This window comes from Cololabis saira, chromosome 18 (assembly GCF_033807715.1).
Source record: "Cololabis saira isolate AMF1-May2022 chromosome 18, fColSai1.1, whole genome shotgun sequence".
NCBI classification, from domain to species: Eukaryota; Metazoa; Chordata; class Actinopteri; order Beloniformes; family Belonidae; genus Cololabis; species Cololabis saira.
Window position 1 is genome coordinate 3,076,290 of NC_084604.1, and position 19,865 is coordinate 3,096,154.

General features: G+C 43.7%; 1 protein-coding gene across 1 annotated transcript in view; it reads left to right on the plus strand.

Annotated features, from left to right (window-relative positions):
• The first annotated feature begins 7,284 nt into the window (after positions 1–7,284).
• LOC133418673 (snake venom 5'-nucleotidase-like) overlaps positions 7,285–19,865 on the plus strand; it is a 30,904-nt gene continuing 18,323 nt past the window's right edge. The window contains exons 1-4 of the mRNA XM_061707490.1: positions 7,285–7,491; positions 8,343–8,447; positions 8,568–8,956; positions 18,885–19,107. Of these exons, the coding sequence (XP_061563474.1) occupies positions 8,591–8,956; positions 18,885–19,107 (589 nt within the window). The 5' untranslated portion in view covers positions 7,285–7,491; positions 8,343–8,447; positions 8,568–8,590. The remainder of the gene's footprint in view (positions 7,492–8,342; positions 8,448–8,567; positions 8,957–18,884; positions 19,108–19,865) is intronic.

Here is a 19,865-nt window from a genome sequence, read left to right on the forward strand (position 1 = left end):
AACCAGTGCTGTCTCTGTGCTATGATGCATTCTGAACCCTGACTGAAAGACTTCAAACAGATCATTTCTATACAAATAGTCACATAACTGGCTTGAAACTGCCTTTTCCAGAATTTTAGATACAAATGGAAGGTTGGAAATTGGTCTATAATTAGCTAAAATGTCTGGGTCAAGAGAAGGTTTATTAAGTAAAGGTTTAATTACTGCAACTTAAAAACCTGTGGTACATATCCTAAGCTCAGGGATAGGTTGATCTGGTCCGGTTTTGTTGCACCAATGAGAGAAAAAATATTTTTAAATAATCGAGTCGGGATGGGGTCTAACATACATGTGGTTGAATTACAGTAGCTCTATTAACAAGTGAAGTCAGCTCAGGGAGGTCTATAGGATCAAAACAGTCTAGAGTCAAGTCAGAGCCTAGGGAAGTCGCTAAAGCTGAAGAAACGCCCACAACCGCTACCGGGTGGGCTTGATGGATTTCTTCTGTAATGATTTTACTTCCAAAAATGTGGGTTACTTTTGTTATCCTCCATTAACGATAAATAATAAGCTATTCTAGCTTTTTTATATACTATTAGAATATATTTCCATTCACGATAAGAGTCTACAGACTTACAAGAGTACCACTTCCTTTCCATTTCACGCACGTTTTGTTTCAACATGCGGATATCTGAATTATACCAGGGAGTTAAGCTCCTGTGGTGGGAAACCCTCCTTTTCAAAGGAGCAAAGTGCCGCAGTGCAAAGACACAGGAGACGCAGGCAGTTTCTCCGGATCTCGGCACAGACGAGATGAAACTGTTGCTGCTCTGAATCTTGTTTTTCTCGAGGTGGAAACCTCAAGGATTCATGAGCCAGACTGTATAACACTGATGTGGTTTCAGCTGTTTTTAAACTGCGTGGGAGTGTTTTCCAGCAGCGAGCAGCTCTGCAGACAGGCTGCTACACATCAACGCCAGGGAACAAAGAATGCAGTCCAGAAACAAAAATGTGTTGCCTGACAAAGTAGAGAAATACGTTTGTGACCTCAACTCTGAGCTGACAGAGAACTGAAGGGTTTGCTGGGACACGCCGAGGTCGTACGACCAGCCCGACTTCATCGTGGAGCGTTTGAACGTGGACTGAGTGAGCTATGAAATGTTTTATGTCTTAAGGCTGAGTTATGGTTCTGCATCAAAACGACGCCGTGCCTACGGCGTGTCGTACGCATCAACGTAGACCACACGCCGTCAGTGACGGCGTCAGTGACATCGTCCCTGACGCCGTCACTGACGTCACCTCCCAAAAACTGTAACTAGGCGTCGAGGCGACACAGACCAAACGCAGACGAGAGGGTTGTGATTGGTTTGCTTGGTAGCAACGCATTTCCGGTTTCCGGTTTGAAGCAGTCGTGAACTTTCAGCGCTCTTTTCTTCGTGTATGTGTGATTTTTTTTGGTTTTGTTTTTTTGCACAATAGTTGTCCTTATCTCTTTGATTCACTGTGACCGGAAAAAGTCGGATAAACCATTCAGGAAAAGATTGCGAATTAGCGGTCACGGGGGGTACTGCACTGCGGAGAAATGGAGTGATGGAGAAGTCCGAAGGGTCGGAACGGCGTCGATTTGACGCAGAACCATAACTCGTCCATGAGACAGACGAGGTGAAAGGCCTGTGTGTTTAGTGTCAGTACATGATACTGTCTAGGGGTGAGGGTGGGGGTAATGAGGCCTCTAAGTTCACAGGCACGGTTCCTGGGAGCTCCTTAGATGGGTGGACCACCCCAGGTCCGGGAGAGACCACCAGGCCTGATGTTTGAAGGCAGTCCTCCAAGACCAGACATCACTGAGACAGGTGGACAGCTTCCGCCGATTCAGGAAACAGTTGTCCTGCTATCTCCTGAACTTCTGCTTCGTTTGGAAACTAATGCCCCTTTTGCACTAGTACCACCTCAGCTCGGTTCTACCCGTTTTGCCCTTTTGCACTAGGGCTGAGACGGGTAGAGCCGCTCCAAGCCGATACTTTTTTCTGTAACCATTTCAGCGAGGATCTATACGGGGCTGAGCAGGGACTATTTCCGACGTCACCACCCTCCGCGCCAGTGATTGGTCGGGGGGCGGGGATGTCACCACCCTCCACGCCTCTGATTGGTCAGGGGCGGGGCCGTCAGACGTTTGAATCAGGAAGCGGGAGTCAGCGCGAGAGCGACCCGTGGCTCGCAGCGATTTTATTATAAAGCGCAAACGTCTGTTTGGTGATCCTACTCTGAGGTGCAGATGTTCATAAACCTGGTGACTGACGAGAGAATTAAAAAAGGGATGTAGACGGGCTGTTTTACTCTCAGCCGCTCGCGGCTCCAGCTGATTTCTCATCAGCGCCGACATGAACAAAGCGGTTGCGCAATCGAGTACGTCACAGCAGCTTCACCCCAACCTGCCCACTTCTCCCCTGGCTGTGGAAAAACAAACGGATAGAGGCGGGTAAAGGCGCGACGAGCCGAGTCGGGCCGAGTAAGTCCTAGTGCAAAAGTTCCACAAGGCGCACGTGTCCTGACCCAACGACTCGGGGTCAGGACACGGGTTGGAAAATCCCTACCTCCCGTAAAAATGTCTCCTAGATACATGTAGTCATGCAGTACTTGTAACCTCCTGCACCCGCCGGCAGGTGAGGTTCTGTGTGTGAGCATGTTTACATGTCCAGATCAGTCCCAGGGTGCCTTGCTGCCCCACAGACCCTTTGCTCAGCCTGCCCCTGGTCTGGCCACATACTTGGCGTGAAGGGTCAGTGTTAGGGTTATGGAGTCAGGGGGTTAGGGTCAGGGTCAGGGTTAAGGGGGTAGGGTCAGGGTTTGGGTTAAGGGGATAGGGTCAGGGTCAGGGTTGGGGGGTTAAGGTTAAGGGGTTAGGGTTAAGGGGTTAGGGTGTTAGGGGATTAGGGTCAGGGTTAGTCAGCACTGCCTCCACACTCTCCTCAGTGCCTCCATGTATCAGTGGCGGAGCCAGAATACCTAATGGCTGGGCCTGCAAAAATTTGGATGGGCTTGATTTCTTTTAAGTTGAGATGTCAGACAAATTGAACATGTTAAAGTTTTGTGCTTCCCCACATAAACGCAATTATAACATGCCACGGTGGGCCAGAAACTATAAAAAGTAAACAACACTGTTTTACCTGCAGTTACTTTTTTCCATGAATCTTACTGGGTGAGCTGTCAATCTGGGTGGTCTGTGCACATCCAGGCCCACCCATAGATCCGCCCCTGATATCAACTGGTCATTCAAAGATAGAAAATAAAACTAGGGAGGGTGAGGCGGGGCCCTGTGATGATAGTCTTCTGGTGCACAACACTGGGAGTTAAATTCCTCTTCACCGCCTCCGGTATGTCATGATGATGATGATGCAGCGAAAGTGCCATTTTCTGTCTCCTATTCTCTTCTAAGCGCTAACTTAACTTTATGTATTTATATAGCACTTTTCATGCAGGTAAAGTGCAACACAAAGTGCTTTACATTAAAAAGTGAAAGGAAACAATCCCCCTTGACTCCCCCACTCCCCGTACCCTCATTCATACAACACATACACACAGCATACTATACAGATGCATACACCCCATGAAACCCCAACCCCCATCCTTGTGATAAAAATGGAGTAAGGCCACCAAGGGCCACCTCAGACCAGGTCCCCGTCCAAAAACACAATCATTACGCTGCTTAAACCTCCAACCTGCTGTTGGTCCAGCAACAGTTACCTGGAGAGGTCAGGAGGGCTCAACACGCTCCGCCCAGGCACCAGCCATCCACCAACCATCCACCCTCCAGACAAGCCCATGCAGATCTTGCTGCAGTTCCTCAGCTGGCCACCGGAGGCTGAAGCAGTTCCGGTGTTCTGTGCTGCTTGCATGTCCAAGTTGAAGTAGTTGGCCATTTCTCCTGCCCTTTTGGTTTTGGACCACAGTATCGTGTTTGGCCAGTCTTGATGGTGGTGTCCTCTTCTGCTCTGTGAGATCTGGATGTACACTGCAGAGCATCCAAGCCCACAGTGCTCTACCACTGGACAGCTGGCCTTGTCTCTTGATCCTTGAAGGAACCATTTATCTCATTATCGATGGTTATGACTCCCCAACTTAAAGCTTAGCAAGAAGGAATACAAAATAATGTAAACCTGACAAGATACTGAAGGCAAATACTTCACTCCACACATGTTGATAAGGGTTTACGGCTTTCAACACATTTACCAGGGTAGGTTCTGGAGAAAGACACCGGTACACACCACTGAGGGAGTTGATTCACCTTGTGCAACGTATGTTAGTGAAATTCTATTGATGAAAGCAGTTGTAGAACGGGGTTTTTGTTTGGATTCAGCGGGCTGCAGTGCACCGACGGTAAGCCGGATCTCAGCGTCCAGCTCACGGAGCATGCAGCTCCTGAAGCTCTGGCCTTCAAACATGCACAGAAAAGAAAAAGGACGGGGGGGGGGGGGGGGGGGCAGCACAACAAACTACCAGAACAATGGAGAACAATGATGGTGATGAGATACTCATAATTAACAGCATGAACATAGAATCCAGGTTGTTTGTCTTGTCACGCTTGTCGTGTTGCGGTAATGCTTCAGATTTAAGCTTGTGCTCCACGCATGGGTGAAGCTAAAGATAGAAGAGCCCCCTCCGAGGCTCCATTCCCCCAGCGAGCCTGTTTACATTGTGGTGCACACACGCCATATGTTGGCGCTCGTACCTAACATGACACAGGCATAATCGGTTCTCCCCTCACAGGCTGTCTTCAGGACATTCATCAGAACCAGGGTTTGGATGTGGCCTCCAAACATCCAGGAACACGAAGCAGGAAGTAAGTTTTACTCACGGAGCGTGAGCGCCAGACAGAATCCGGCTCTGATTTTTATCGTGAATGGCTAACTGCCACTCGGCAGCGTCCAAGTGGTCTCGCAGCTCTGGCGTGCGGTCCACTGACCACGAGCGATTTCACGTGTAGGTCAAGCGCCAAGCACCTAACCTCTAACCTCTGGGTTGAGGCTCACGTGGAATCAAGATTTGTTGCAGTTCCTCGACTAGCCACCAGAGGTTCTTAACAAACAGATCGATTATTTTAGCAGCTGAAATAATATAATAATATGTGTGATAAAAAACGTCTTTCTAATAGCTCAGAGGCTAAGCTCCTACGTCTGTCCGGGTATGTGCAGCACCTCCTCCAGGCCGCGTAGCTGGATGCTGCATTTTGCTGCAGCTTCAGTTTCATTAAGCTTTAGATGCTGTAGTTTGTTGTGCTGGTCTGCCCCCTCCTTCTCTTCCTTTCTCAGTTATCAATTATAAGTATCTCATTATAATTGCATAAATTGTCTATATTTCATTACTTTATATACTGTCTTGGGGTTACATTTGCATAAAATGCTAAAAACCAAATTCTCCAAAAATTAAAAACCGAAATAGACCGAAAATGGAAAAAAATTTAAACGGAATGTGGGAAAGAATAAAACCGAACGCTTCTGTTTCCTCCCTGGATCTGTTTGGTAATTCTGACCCACGATGTATCTGTTTCAGTTCTATCAGCATTCTGGGAGCTGATTGGTCCTTACAGCATCATTAGCTGCAATACTTGCTGTTGAATCTCAATATAATACTAGTATTAATATGTTGCATAACTACAGTCATATAATTCATGCAACAGCTCAAAAAACAGTTTTAATAACACTAACCCAAATCAATATCGGAATCAAATCAAATCTTGACATTTGAATCAATCCCCAGCCCTACTTTTCATATTTACATTTAAGTTAGTTAAAATCCCTTTTTTAAATAGATTTAAACTAGCATACCTGCCAACATTGGGCTGTGAAAAAGAGGGAGATTTTCTGGGGTAGCGGTTGGAATGCTCCACTCACAACATCCCCACCCTAACAAGGCGACTTTTAATGAGCTTTAAATCCATAGCTACAATGAAATGTGCTAAAATGTACCTCCCAAAATGATTCTACAGCCTTCTTGGAGCCAAATAAGTTTAGTATTAATAACAATAAAATACAATATTTGTAGAATTTTCCAGGTTCCCTTTGTCACCCAAGGACCTGTTGTAATTGTAGGTGTCAGACTTTGCAGCTTCAATCACTTTCTTGGAGGGTATATACTTTTGGCCAGGGCTGGTATGGTTTATCCTGCAAGAAAGAAGTGCGCAAAGAATAGAATTATCCATACTCATTGTGTTTCCTGTTATGATCTTTTCCACCATGCTGAATGAGCTCTCTGAGCTTCATTGCTGTGAGGGATGCAGAGCATTGCCTTCATCAGTGATGCCAGATTTGTAAAGCTCTCCTCTTTCCCTAGAAGAACCCAGAACCTTCAACTCTCTCTTCCTGTGGGAGATCCTTGCTTGCTATGACTTGATACTCCACCAACTCTTCCCTCAGCTTTTTTTCAAAGGATTTTCTCAAACAAAACAAATTTTCAAATTTTCAAATAACAAAATAACATATTTTAACAATTTTCCAAACAATAAGATAACTGAAAAAATCTGAAAAATGGTACAAAAATGTTATTTTGTAACTTGAAATTTTTTAAAATATGTTTATGTAATGCTTTGCTGATGAGAAAATATATTTCTCTATTTTTCTTGTTTTTGTGAGGGGGGATATATTGTTTTTCGGCTCCACCTTGTTCTCTATAGCTGATATAACATGAATTACTGTGGGATCAATAAAGTTCTTATTTTTGCCATCTGAGAAAATTAAATATATTATATTTGGTACCTAACTGTTTCCCAAGTATATTAGTGCATGTGTGAATGAATAAATGAGACGTTAAAGGTAAATTTCTTTGTAGAAAGGCGCTTTATGAAAATAAGTCAATTCACTTGTATTAGTTTACAGCGCAGTCTTGCCACATCCAATATGGCGGCGACGGCAGCTCCATGGGGCGGAGCTTGGACGTAGGCAGTGCTTTTGGGTTGGGTTGCCAGGTTTGTCAGGAACCCGTTAATATAATACATCCATGCAGGAACCCCGACAAGTGAAACACCATTGACTCCTTTCACTTTAAAATCGGGAGATAAGCGGGAGAACTTACAAATCGGGAGCAGGGCGGGAGAAATGGTTGAAAATCGGGAGACTCCCGCTTAAATCGGGAGTGTTGGCAGGTATGAACTAGTAACCCTGCATTTAGACGATGAACCCAACCCTCAGATATGCAGAAGGCTGAGCAAAGACTTGTGGTTAGTTCAAGTCTGTGACAGCGGGGGCGGTACGTCATGTGCAGTATATAGTGCGCTGCTCCATCACTACTACTGTAACGCTGTGAGAGAGTCAGCTGAAGGGAAGACAGTAAAACCTGAACTCTCCCCCCAGCCCATAATCCTCCGGCCGGCTGCCCGTTGAGGCGCAGCGGCCCCGGGGCCTGAGCGTGTGGGCCCCCGCGGAGCAGGGCGGGCTGCGGTGCCGGTGCAGGACCTTAACCCCACACTTTCGGACACTTTTGAGGGCGCTTGGACGGTCCCGAACGCCGGATACACATGTAATGTAACCCTTTATTGTTACTGTGATTATTATGATTATTATTATAAAAGTTAAAAGGTTGAATGAAATGGGCCTGGTTTTGCACCGCAGGGGATTTTTCACCAGTGGAGCCAGAATACCTAATGGGTGGGCCTGCAAAAATTTGGATGGGCCTGATTTCTTTTAAGTTGAGATGTGCGTACAAATTATATTGTGTAAAAAAATCTGTGGGACTCGGACCATTGTAAATTATAGTACACCTCGTACTTAAATCAGATTCCTGTCAGATAAATATCTACAGGTATGAAAGGACAGCAGTCCTAATGTAGACTCCACAATTAGACCTCTGTTCTGTTAAAATTCACTGTTAAGACGTGATGAGGAAAAAAGAGGGAGAGAACGAAAGAGATTGAGTTTATGTCTTTGCTGAAGCTTTATTGTTTTTCTTATATTAATCAATGAGAGACATATTTTTCTCTGTTCACTTATTGGCATAAATAAATCTTCACGCCTTGCTCCGGACACAAATTCAGCACATTAGACACCTGACTGTCGCAACCAGTACTCGCTTATGAGGTTCATTCATAAAGTTGGTGGTTTGCAAGTGGGGTTGGGTCGTATAGAACAGATATTGAAATGTCAGACAAATTGAACATGTTAAAGTTTTGTGCTTCTCCACATAAACGCAATTATAACATGCCACGGTGGGCCAGAAATGATCAAAAATAAACAACACTGTTTTATCTGCAGTTACTTTTTTCCATGAATCTTACTGGGTGGCCCTGTCCACATCCAGGCTCACCCATAGATCCGCCCCTGTTTCTCACCCTTCTGAGGTGTTTTATTTAATCAGTTTTCTTATTTCACCAGAGAGGACGAGGCGCAGCCCGGTGGTCGGTGCTGGTTTGGACCTTCACCCCAAACTTTGGGACACTTTTGAGGGTTCTTGGACTGTCCCGAACGCCAGATACACATGTAATGTAACCCTTTATTGTTATTATGATTATTATGAACATTATGATAAAAGTTAACGCGTCTGGTTTGGCACGTCGTGGTGTTTTTGACCCTTTAAAATCAGTTTTCTTATTTCCCCAGAGAGGACGAGGGTGGTCGGTGCCATGGACGCTCGCCGGTCTCCGGTCCGGACCCCCCTGGTCCAGGTCCTGGTTCAGGTCCTTGTCCAGGTCCTGGTCCTGGTCCTGGGCTTGCCCCCCGCACACACCTGGGACCTGGTCATCCTCCACACCAACGACGTGCACGCCCGGGTGGAGGAGACCAGCGCGCTGTCCGGCCGCTGCCCGCGGGGCGCGGACTGCTTCGCCGGCGTGGCCCGCAGGGCGACGGCCGTGCGGCGGGTCCGGAGCGCGGAGCCGGCCGTGCTGCTGCTGGACGCCGGGGACCAGTTCCAGGGGACCGTCTGGTTCAACTACTACAAGGGAGCGGAGGCTGCGCACTTCATGAACAAGATGCGCTACGACGCCATGGTAGGAGAGAGACACCCAGGGGTGCAGATCATGTCAGGATTGGGGGCAGGGGCGCCTCCAAGTTTTCATAGGGGTGGCCAGACTTGAATTTAAATTCATGGGGTGGACACCAAAACTAAAAGACATCATTACAGGACTTTATTATAGCGTTTTTTTTTTAATTTACTTTCTAACTTGTCTGCATATATATTAAGAGTTAATACCATGTTGGTAAAAACCTATGGCATATATATGCATTTTTAATATATAATATACATCATCTATATTTTAATATGTCATATATTATATATATATATATATATATATATATATATATATATATATATATATATATATTGATTATATATACATATATATATATATATATATATATATATATATATATATATATATATTATATATATTATAGGTAGTCCTACCTAGTAGTACCTACTAGGTAGTACTTGGTCTGGGTCCTCAGTAGCATAGACCTCGTTTTAATTAAGAACACAGAGTTTTGATCACAAGTCAAGAAGTAAAGAGTTTTAACTCCAAACAGTATGTGCATGTTTTTGACAGGATCACATAATAATAATAATAATAATGATACACTTTATTTATATAGCAAATTTCTTTTTTTTAACTTTGTTTATTAAGATTTTCAGTTTTTTATAAGGACAGGTACAAAAAACAAGATTATGGTCAACATCTAAGTAGAGGCAGAACATGCATGAACTACAATATAAAACATGATGTACAATAAAGGAAGTGATGCCTCAGCAAAATGTAAAGTCAGAGGTAACAACAACAAAACAAACAAACAAGAAAGAAAAAGGAAACACAAGTAGGAACTGTCACACATGACGCATGGGGATCAGGAGAAATGAAGCATGCTGGTTTTTAAATTGGTAGACAGGATTAAATGATTATGAGACTGCAGACAATTGAATGTTTTCTTTAATGTGTTTCAGGAAAGGGTTCCAGAATTTAGGAAAGGTTTGAGCAGAGCCTCTCATGGAATGCTTTATATTCTTTAGTTTCAAACAATAGAGTAAATCCCTTATCCAGTGAGTAAAGGTGGGGGGTGTGCCTCCTTCCATTGAATAAAATGAATCGCTCGGCGAGCAGAGTGGTGAAAGCCTCTCCCTTTGACACAATAGTGTCTGGGGGAACGTTAGACGGCTATAGACGGGCACGGAGAAATCCATTTATATAAGGCAATCAGAAATTGTCCTAAAAATAAGAGACCAAAATTCTTCAAGTATATAGCACCTTTCTTAAAGGGAATGTTCGGTTTTTTACAACCTGGACCTTATTTCTGGCATTTTTTATGGTTGTATACTCACCCAGAGGTGTTTGGTGTCATTTGGAGTCCTTCGGAAGATATTAGGAGTTTTGTGCGAGCCGCTTCTCCATATAACGGTAGCGCCTGGGGCACCGCGGGACACAGACGATGCAGCGTCTAAATAACACATGATTGCCGCGAAACTCTTCATTTCTTTTATGAATCACTAGATCTGCTTCCAGGACCTGTTGTCTACATCCGGGGCTGTGTGTGTAACAAATAAATCAGTTTGTAAACAAGACCTCTGAACTCATGACGTCATCTCTGTGCTGCACTCTGTCCTCCGTTCAGTGAGCTCTTCAGCCGTGTACTCTGGTTCAAAACGGTAAGGACGTCCATCATATTCAAAGTCGTCGTCCACAACCTCAGAATTTGACAAATATTCAAACATGTTTCAAATAACTATCAGTAAACTAACAGTAGTGAACTCCAGCTGTACACAGAGCTGTGTCTGGGATGCGCGCACAGAGATGACGTCATGAGTTCAGAGGTCTTGTTTACAAACGGATTTATTTATTTTATTTATTACACAGACAGCGCCACAATGTTACAACAGGTCCTGGAAGCAGATCTAGTGATTCATAAAAGAAATGAAGAGTTTCGCGGCAATCATGTGTTATTTAGACGCTGCATCGTCTGTGTCCCGCTGTGCCCCGTTCACTACCGTTATAAGACAGCAATAACCAGGTCTAAAATTAAAACAAATATTCACACCGCAATAAAAGCTTTTCTACAAAGGAATGTTTTTAGTAAAGATTTAAAAGCAGTGGGGGATTTAGCTGAGCTGATCTCAGCAGGTAAAGAGTAGGGATGGGCGGTATGGACTAAAAAATGTATCACAATAATTTCTGGCATTTATCCCGATAACGATAAAAATGATGATTAAAAAAAATACCAATTCAACTCCACCTTTGTAACTATAAATCTATCTCGCTCTCAGATCCGCCATGTTTGTTACACAACAACGTCATCAATGGGAATTTATCTTTCTTTCTTTCTTTCTTTCTTTCTTTCTTTCTTTCTTTCTTTCTTTCTTTCTTTCTTTCTTTCTTTCTTTCTTTCTTTCTTTCTTTCTTTCTTTCTTTCTTTCTTTCTTTCTTTCTTTCTTTCTTTCTTTCTTTCTGGCTCATTTCTTTCTTTCTTTCTTTCTGGCTCATTTCTTTCTTTCAGGCTAATTTCCTTCCTTCCTTCCTTCCTTCCTTCCTTCCTTCCTTCCTTCCTTCCTTCCTTCCTTCCTTCCTTCCTTCCTTCCTTCCTTCCTTCCTTCCTTCCTTCCTTCCTTCCTTCCTTCCTTCCATAAATCAGTTTTACACAAAAACGTCATCAATGGGAGTTTATTGTTTTTACAGTGAGATACAAATTCTTACCGTGGGGAATTTTTTGGACGGTTTATCATGAACGGTAAAATATCGCCCATTCCTAGTAAAGACTTCCAAAGATCAGTACTGGCTGATCTGAGGGAGGTCCTGGCAGGTAGGGGGTTAAAAGTTCTTTAAAATAACTAGGGCCTTGGTTGTTTAGGGCCTTAAAAGTAAATAACTTTTAAAAATCAATGCGATATTGAACAGGAAGCCAGTGGAGGGACGACAGAATTGGAGTGATATGTTCAAATGTTCTTGAGGCAGTGATCAGACGAGCAGCAGCGTTTTACACCAACACATGACTTAGTAAACATAATTCATGTGACTGATTTTAGAAATAAACCCGATGAACCGCCTCCTTCTTATTGCTCACTCGCTTCCACGCCAGACTCCTTTTCCTTTTCTTCCAGCCAGCGGTGGGGATGTGGTCGGATTCACCCCGGGGGTTGTGGCTGACGCACATTGGAACATGACTGTTGATGCGCACACGCACACACACACACACACACACACACACACACACACACACACACACACACACACACACACACACACACACACACGTGCACACACGCCCATCAGCCAGTGAGTGCGACTGTGAGACACAAACACATGCAGAGCACGAGCTATTTGGAAATAGTGATGGAAGAGACGGTTGTGAAATCTGTTCCCACAATGATCCGTTCTGCCGCTGAGCAGCTTGTGACTGTTCTCTGACGTGGCCGTAGGCGTCACAGCTCTCAGAGCGACCACACGAGCATCCACTAGAGGTGACTGTCTCATCCCACAATGCAACACTTCTCTCTGCCAGTCTCTCTCTGTAAAGGGGGGAAACTTTGGAACTCTCTACCCACTGAGTTAAAATTAGAGACCAACACAAAAGCTTTTAACAAAGGACTCAAACACTGGTTCAAATCTAATCAGCAGTGTACACATGAATAGTTCTTAACTTGTTGACTGCTTGTTTTCTTGTCTTTTTATGTTTCTAATTGAAAATTGTTTGTATTTCTTTGATTTCCTTTCCAATTGTTTTTTTTTTTTTTTTTTTCATTTTTCATTTATTTATTATATTATTTTTATACATTTCCTTCTTTTTTCCCATTCTTGTTATCTTAAAGGAGCATGAGGCAGGATTGAGGCAGGATTTATGAAAGAAATGCGTATACGTTTTAAGTTTTCTAGTAATAATGTCAGATGAAACGTTCCAAACCAAAAAGAATGTTTCCTCTAGTGTATCTCTCCTTTGCCTTGAACAGGCTGTGTGCTGCAAAATGTGCTGCAATTGTGACCGGAATTTCCCGCGCTGGGCTGTGGATGTGACGTCACATGACGCTGCATGTGCGTTCTCCCCGTTCTCCCGTGCCGGCTTCACTGTTGGCTACAGTACCCCCGACGGCCGTCGTGGTGAAGGGTGGCGCTAGAGAGTCTCATTTCTTAAAAGGAGCCTCAAGCTCCTTTAATGTTTTATTGCTCTCTATTCTTTTCAAAAGCTGCCTAAGGACAAGTGTTTGCGAATTAGCACTTGTGCTAAAACACTTGAACAATGCATCTGGTTTGTCCAATGTAATTGCTATGTCCATATCAAATAAACATAAATAAATAAAAAAAGTAACAGCGACCCACTCGGACTGGGATTTGGCTTCTTACCGTTGAGTCTCCAAAATGCTGCTCTTACAGCTGGTCATGTGACCCACCTGTGGCCAGGTAACCTAATCATTCAGCAGATGCTCCTCAGGTTGACTGGTCTGCTACTTTTCGTCTTCTCTTGACCCTGTTACAACTATTTTGGGATACTTTGCTGGCATCAAATTCAAAATGAGCTAATATTTCCATAAAATGGCAAAATGCTGCAGTTTCAGCATCTACACGGCAAAATCTTATTTCTACGTAAGAAAAAAGTGTTTCAAGAAAAGTAGAAGACTATTTTTGTCTCGTTTGCCAGTTGTAATAATTCTAGTCTGGAAGCACTCTCTTAACTCCGGGCAAAGACAATTCTGCTTAAAAGAAGACAATCTTGACTAGATTTATAGAATATTATGCTTATTTCTCGAGGATCTGTTTTTGCAGTTGTTTATATTCTATTTGGGAGTTAAATACGCGTTTATGAGATTTGTCAATCGCAGCATTTAGTTTTTATTGATATTTTCCCCAGCGCCCCAGTTTTTTGGGAATGTTCAAATGCTCAAGACAAAGGTCAGGGGCAGCACTGAGGAACCTTTGTGGTAAAAGAACGTGAAGTAGAGTGTCCAGCAGGTCAGGGGCCATGTTTTCAGGCTGCTGCATCACTTGTGGAAGCAGTGATCTCTTTGCCCTAGAGATAGTTGTGCTTCTTCTCCACCACCCACTAGGGATGGGCGGTATGGACTAAAAAAATGTATCACGATAATTCCTGGCATTTATCCAGATAACGATAAAAATTACGATAAAAAAAATACCAATTCAACTCCACCTTTGTAACTATAAATCTATCACCACATTCAGTCTTTGGAGCCAAAACACTGCTCTAAAAGATACTAAATACTAAACTACACCAATTAAATTGAATTAATAAAAACCAATTAAATGAGTTACACCTGTACTGCAAAACTGGAATGACTCCTCGCTGTCAGATCTGCCATGTTTGTTACACAAAAACCTCATCAACGGGAATTTATCCTTTTTTCTTTCTTTCAGGCTCATTTCTTTCTTTCTTTCTTTCTTTCTTTCTTTCTTTCTTTCTTTCTTTCTTTCTTTCTGGCTAATATCTTTCTTTCTTTCTTTCTTTCAGGCTCATTTCTTTCTTTCTTTCTTTCTTTCAGGCTCATATCTTTCTTTCTTTCTTTCTTTCTTTCTTTCTTTCTTTCTTTCTGGCTAATATCTTTCTTTCTTTCTTTCTTTCTGGCTAATATCTTTCTTTCTTTCTTTCTTTCTGGCTAATATCTTTCTTTCTTTCAGGCTCATATCTTTCTTTCTTTCTTTCTTTCTTTCTTTCTTTCTTTCTTTCTTTCAGGCTCATATCTTTCTTTCCTTCTTTCTTTCTTTCTCTTTATCATTTTTACCACGAGATGACAAATTCTTACCGTGGGGAGTTTTTTGGACGGTGTATCGTGAACGGTAAAATATCACCCATTCCTACCGCCCACACCACTGCTCTTCTGAGGTGGAGGAGATCCACCCTCCAAGCATAAGCTCATGTTCATGTGCAGTCCCACACTTACTCTCTCGTATCTTCTGGAGGAGGAGAACTCCAAGGCGTACATTGCTGGCATTGGCGGACCTGGATATAGATGTGCTGTCACTTGGGATTGCCACGTCTGTCACCACTGCTGGGGCGGCAGTAGCTCAGGTGGTAGAGCGGGTCGTCCAATGATCGGAAGGTCGGCGGTTCGAATCCCGCTCTGTCCCAGTTTGCTGTCGTAGCGTCCTTGGGCAAGACACCTTACCCACCTTGCCTCGTGTGAATGTGTATGAATGTTGGTGGTGGTCGGAGGGGCCGTTTGGCGCGATATGGCAGCCACGCTTCTGTCAGTCTGCCCCAGGGCAGCTGTGGCTACAAAACGTAGTTTACCACCACCAGTGAGGATGTGTATGAAAGAATAATGATCTCTGTAAAGCGCTCTGGGTGCCTTGAAGGGCGCTATATAAATCCAAGTCATTATTATTATTATTACTGCTCTTTTGTGGAGTATGTCGACCACTACAATGTCAAGTTGGTTAGCCATCGCCAGTTTATTGGTCTGGATTTTCGCTCTTTCATTCTTCACCTCCCACCTTGACTTTGGAACTGCCAACACATACTCAGTGCAGATGTTTCTGTACACTCTATCTGCCACCTGGCTGTGTTGTTCCATCTATGCTTTACCTGCAGCATCTTGTATCCTGCTGTTAAGTACCGGATTGTCTATGAGGCATCTTTACACAGTCTGCATCTGGGGTCTTGTCTGGTGTAGTTGGCTGGGGCCTCATTTATAAAAGAGTGTGTAGGATTCATACTCAAAGTGCACGTAAACCCAAAAGCCGAAAATGGCGGGCGCAAAAAAAAATCCGGATTTATAAAACCGTGTGCACGCACACTTGCACGCAATGTTCTCTTTATAAATCACTGTCCAGCTGGAAGGTTGCGTAGGTGAATTTGCCTCATACCCCGCCCTCTACACGCCCACTTTCTACCATAAATGGTCAATGCAAACTACATGATGATTGTATTTGCATATAAATGATCCTGCTGAGCATGCGCAGCGGCTTCCTGCAGTCTGTTTCTGCTGAGCGTCAGGATGAATGAGACGTGTCGAGCAACCGTGCCACTAAATTTCACGGAGACTGAGATGGAGATGTTGTGCATGAAGTGGAGGCAGGAAAACCACATTATTTGGTGGTCACAGTAAAAGTAGAGAAAGTATATAGATAGTATAAAATAAATCGAGTGAGTGGCAGCACGTCGTTGCTGCGCTAAATGCCGTGAGTGCCACGGACAGATGGTGCAGAAAAAAAAAAGAATGTTGTTATTTGAAGGTGGAGGCCAAGAGGTACGGAGCCCCTAAAGGGACACAGATTTTTTTTATATATATAATGAGTTTTACGTGTGCGCGTGAAACCTTTAAGGCTGATTTATGGTTCCGCGTTACACCAACGCAGAGCCTATGGCGTAGGTGCGCGTCGCCGTGTACCCTACGGCGTAGGACTGTGTCGTTTTAACGCGGAACCATAATTTAGGCTTACGCGCGCGTAAGACTCATTATATATATAAAAAACATCTGAGTCCCTTAAGGGGCTCCGTAGAGTGGCCCGGTGTCGTGCCAAAAAGTGATTGCCTGCCAGAATCTGATTTCTTCTGATTTCTGGCCGCGGGAGCGCGCACAGCAGCCCGTTGAGCGACAGCGCTAAAACGTCAGATTTTCAGATTATGAAGCTCAAGAATGAGATCAAGTCATATTTAGGTAGAAACAACCTTTCATTAATTGTATTTGGCCTTCAATCCATTTTTGGTAGGTAAAAAGACCCATTTTCAGGGGAGAAATCAGATTCTGGCAGGCAATCACTTTTTGGCACGACACCGGCCCGGCGTGTCCTGCACCGCGGCTGCAGCAGCAGCAGCAGCAGCAGCAGCACCAGAGTCCTGACAGGGACACGATGGGCGCTATTATATTATAAGTCTGATATGTGATGACATTAAAAGTATGGCTTCATTTCACCACCTCACCACCTGCGTCGCCAGTTCCCCATATCTTCAAAATGTTCCTGCGGGAGGGTCAGGGTCGGCGTAGAGATACGCACATTTTTCGGTTAGTTTTTTCTTTTTAAATCCCAATCTTTGCGTAGTAGGTGGCTTGCGCATGTTTCAGGCCCTGTTTTGTGCGCAAGCAAGCTTTATAAATGAGGCCCCTGGTCCTGTGCCCAAGGCCTGTTGTTGTGCTGCTAGGATTCATGTCTCAGTGTTGTCCTTCAGTCCAGCTTTTTCCAGCCACTGGTATTTTTTTGTCTGTCAATGGAACATGCTGTGCAAGGGCTTCTTTTCCCATGATGGTTCCTCCTCCACACCTTCTTCATCCCTGGATTTTTGGTGTCTGAGACATTCTCTTTGCATCTGAGTCTTAGGGGACATCTTCTTGACATATTCCTAGATCATTACTGTTTCAGCCTGGATGGTGGTTTTGATGCTCACTAATCCATGGAGGAGAGAGGGAGTCCTTCAAGGAGAGTCCTTGTCTTGATATCAGTGGCTTCCATCTCTTCCTGTGGCTGGGTTACTATGCCAGTGGGGTACTTTATTACTGGTAGGGCATACGTGCCATTGTGATGGTACCAACCCCAACAAGTGATAAAGACCTTGTTAATCCAGGTGAGTTCCTAACTGGCGTATGTATTTTGTTTGTCGATTATGGTTCTGTAGCCAAGGTTTGAGACAGTGGCCTCGCTCTGACCCGATACAAACCAGGATCTCTTTTTCTTCTGAGCATTTTGCTCTCTGACCTCGATGTAAACTTATCCATTTCCTCTTGGCATGGTTTTAACACACATCCCAATACTCTCAAGCAGCTAACTACTAGGGGTGTAACAATATATCGTGCCACGAAATTTCGCGATACAAAAACGTCACAATACGTGTCGTGGAGGTGACAAGGTGTATTGCGATATTGGGTTATTAATATTAATCTATTGTGTTGACTAGAAACGCGCATCCGACTGCGCCTCGACCCTCGGACCAAAATCTTCCTCCGCTCAGAAGAAACTAGTCCCGTTTTGTGGTCCTGTTTTGAGCTCTGAACTTTTACTTATGTAAGGCTGGTGTAGAGTTAAGCCTTAACTTATTAAATTAAACCTTTTTGGGGTGGTGAGTAGGATAAACACGGGACAACTTCTGCTGAGCTCCAGTGTACTTTAATGTCCCTCAACAGTGTAGGATTTTAGAACATCAACACAGCACCTAGTGCCGTACTGTGGCGTATCACTCCGCCCAATCTAAACCAGACTAATCACTACAGATAAACTGACTAGTGTCATTATAGTCCCTGATTTACAGAATATAAAGAATATATTTATAAAATAATGAACCCTGAATTACCAAACTAACCTTCTTAACAAAAATAAATCTCCTCTTACACTTATAAGGTGAGCATGAATCAATATTTTTTATGATGTAAAATTGTATGTATTTATTCACTTTTATTTATTTATTTAATTTTAGGTGTTAAATTAGAAAGAAAAAAGTCAAATCATACATGAGAGAAACTATTCAGTTTGTGGCTAAATATTTTTATTGTATGAAACTGAAGATGCATAATGCAAACCTGACATTTACTTTTAGTTCAGTTTGTGGAAAATGGTTGGCCTGGCTTTCTCTTTAAAACTTAAACAGTTATAAAGCATTACAAACTGTAACAATAGGACAAACACACAGTATTGTTTTGTATTTTGTGTCTTTCAAATAAAAGTCATATGTTCCTCATTCAAGGTTGTTAAAAAATACTGCTATAATATCGTATCGTATCGTTATCGTGACCTCAATATCGTGTATCGTACTGTATCGTGAGATTAGTGTATCGTTACACCCCTACTAACTACCAGAAGTGAATTCCCGTGAAGCCTTCTGTGAACACACTGATGACCTCTGCAGGATAAAGGAGAACCAGCCAGAGTTTGATTCGTTGGGGAAATCTGTGACGCGTATTTCTTTTTGCTGCGTGTTTTCCACAGCAATGACAGCAGTGACACCTCTGCTGCTCCTCCCACTGACCTCTTTGGTCTCTGTGTGTTTGTCTTCCAGGTTTTAGGAAATCACGAGTTTGATATTGGAGTCACTGGTTTAATGAAACCGTTCCTGGAGAACGTCAACTGTTCCATCCTTAGTGCTAACATCAAAACAGACAAAACGCTGGCGTCTACGTTTGGCACCACATATTTACCCTACAAGATCTTCACATTTGGTGAGCAGAAGGTGGCCGTGGTGGGATACACCTCACGAGAAACGCCTGCTCTGTCTAGACCAGGTAAGAGGAGGCAGATGTTATTTCTTTGTTTCACTGATGTTTCGGTTTTAGACTTTGTTTCATTTTGATTAAATGCTTGAAATCTTCAGGTTTGCTCTGTTGTTTAGTAAGGAAATGTCAAACATAGTTGCTGCAGACCTTCAGTGTTTTTTCGGTGAAATTAAGCAACTAGCAACAAAACAAATCAGGACGAAAACTCACTTTGCAGCCATGTGTATGTTGTAGCTCTGTATAGGTTGTAGCTACGTATATAGATTGTAGCCACCTACAGGTTGTAGCCACATGTCGGTTGTAGCCACGCATAAATTGTAGCTACGTGTAATTTGTAGCCATGTGTAGGTTGTAGTCACGTGTAAGTTGTACCCATGTGTACGTTGTATCCACGTACAGGTTGTAGCCACATATAGGTTGTAACCTGGTGTAGGTTGTAGCCACGTGTAGGTTGTAGCCACGCGTAGGTTGTAGCCACGCGTAGGTTGTAGCCACGCGTAGGTTGTAGCCACGCGTAGGTTGTAGCCACGCGTAGGTTGTAGCCACGCGTAGGTTGTAGCCACGCGTAGGTTGTAGCCACGCGTAGGTTGTAGCCACGCGTAGGTTGTAGCCACGCGTAGGTTGTAGCCACGCGTAGGTTGTAGCCACGCGTAGGTTGTAGCCACATATAAGCTGTAGTTATGTGTAAGTTGTAACTACGTGTAGGTTGTAGCCATGTGTAGGTTGTAGCCACGTGTAGGTTGTAGCCACGTGTAGGTTGTAGCCAC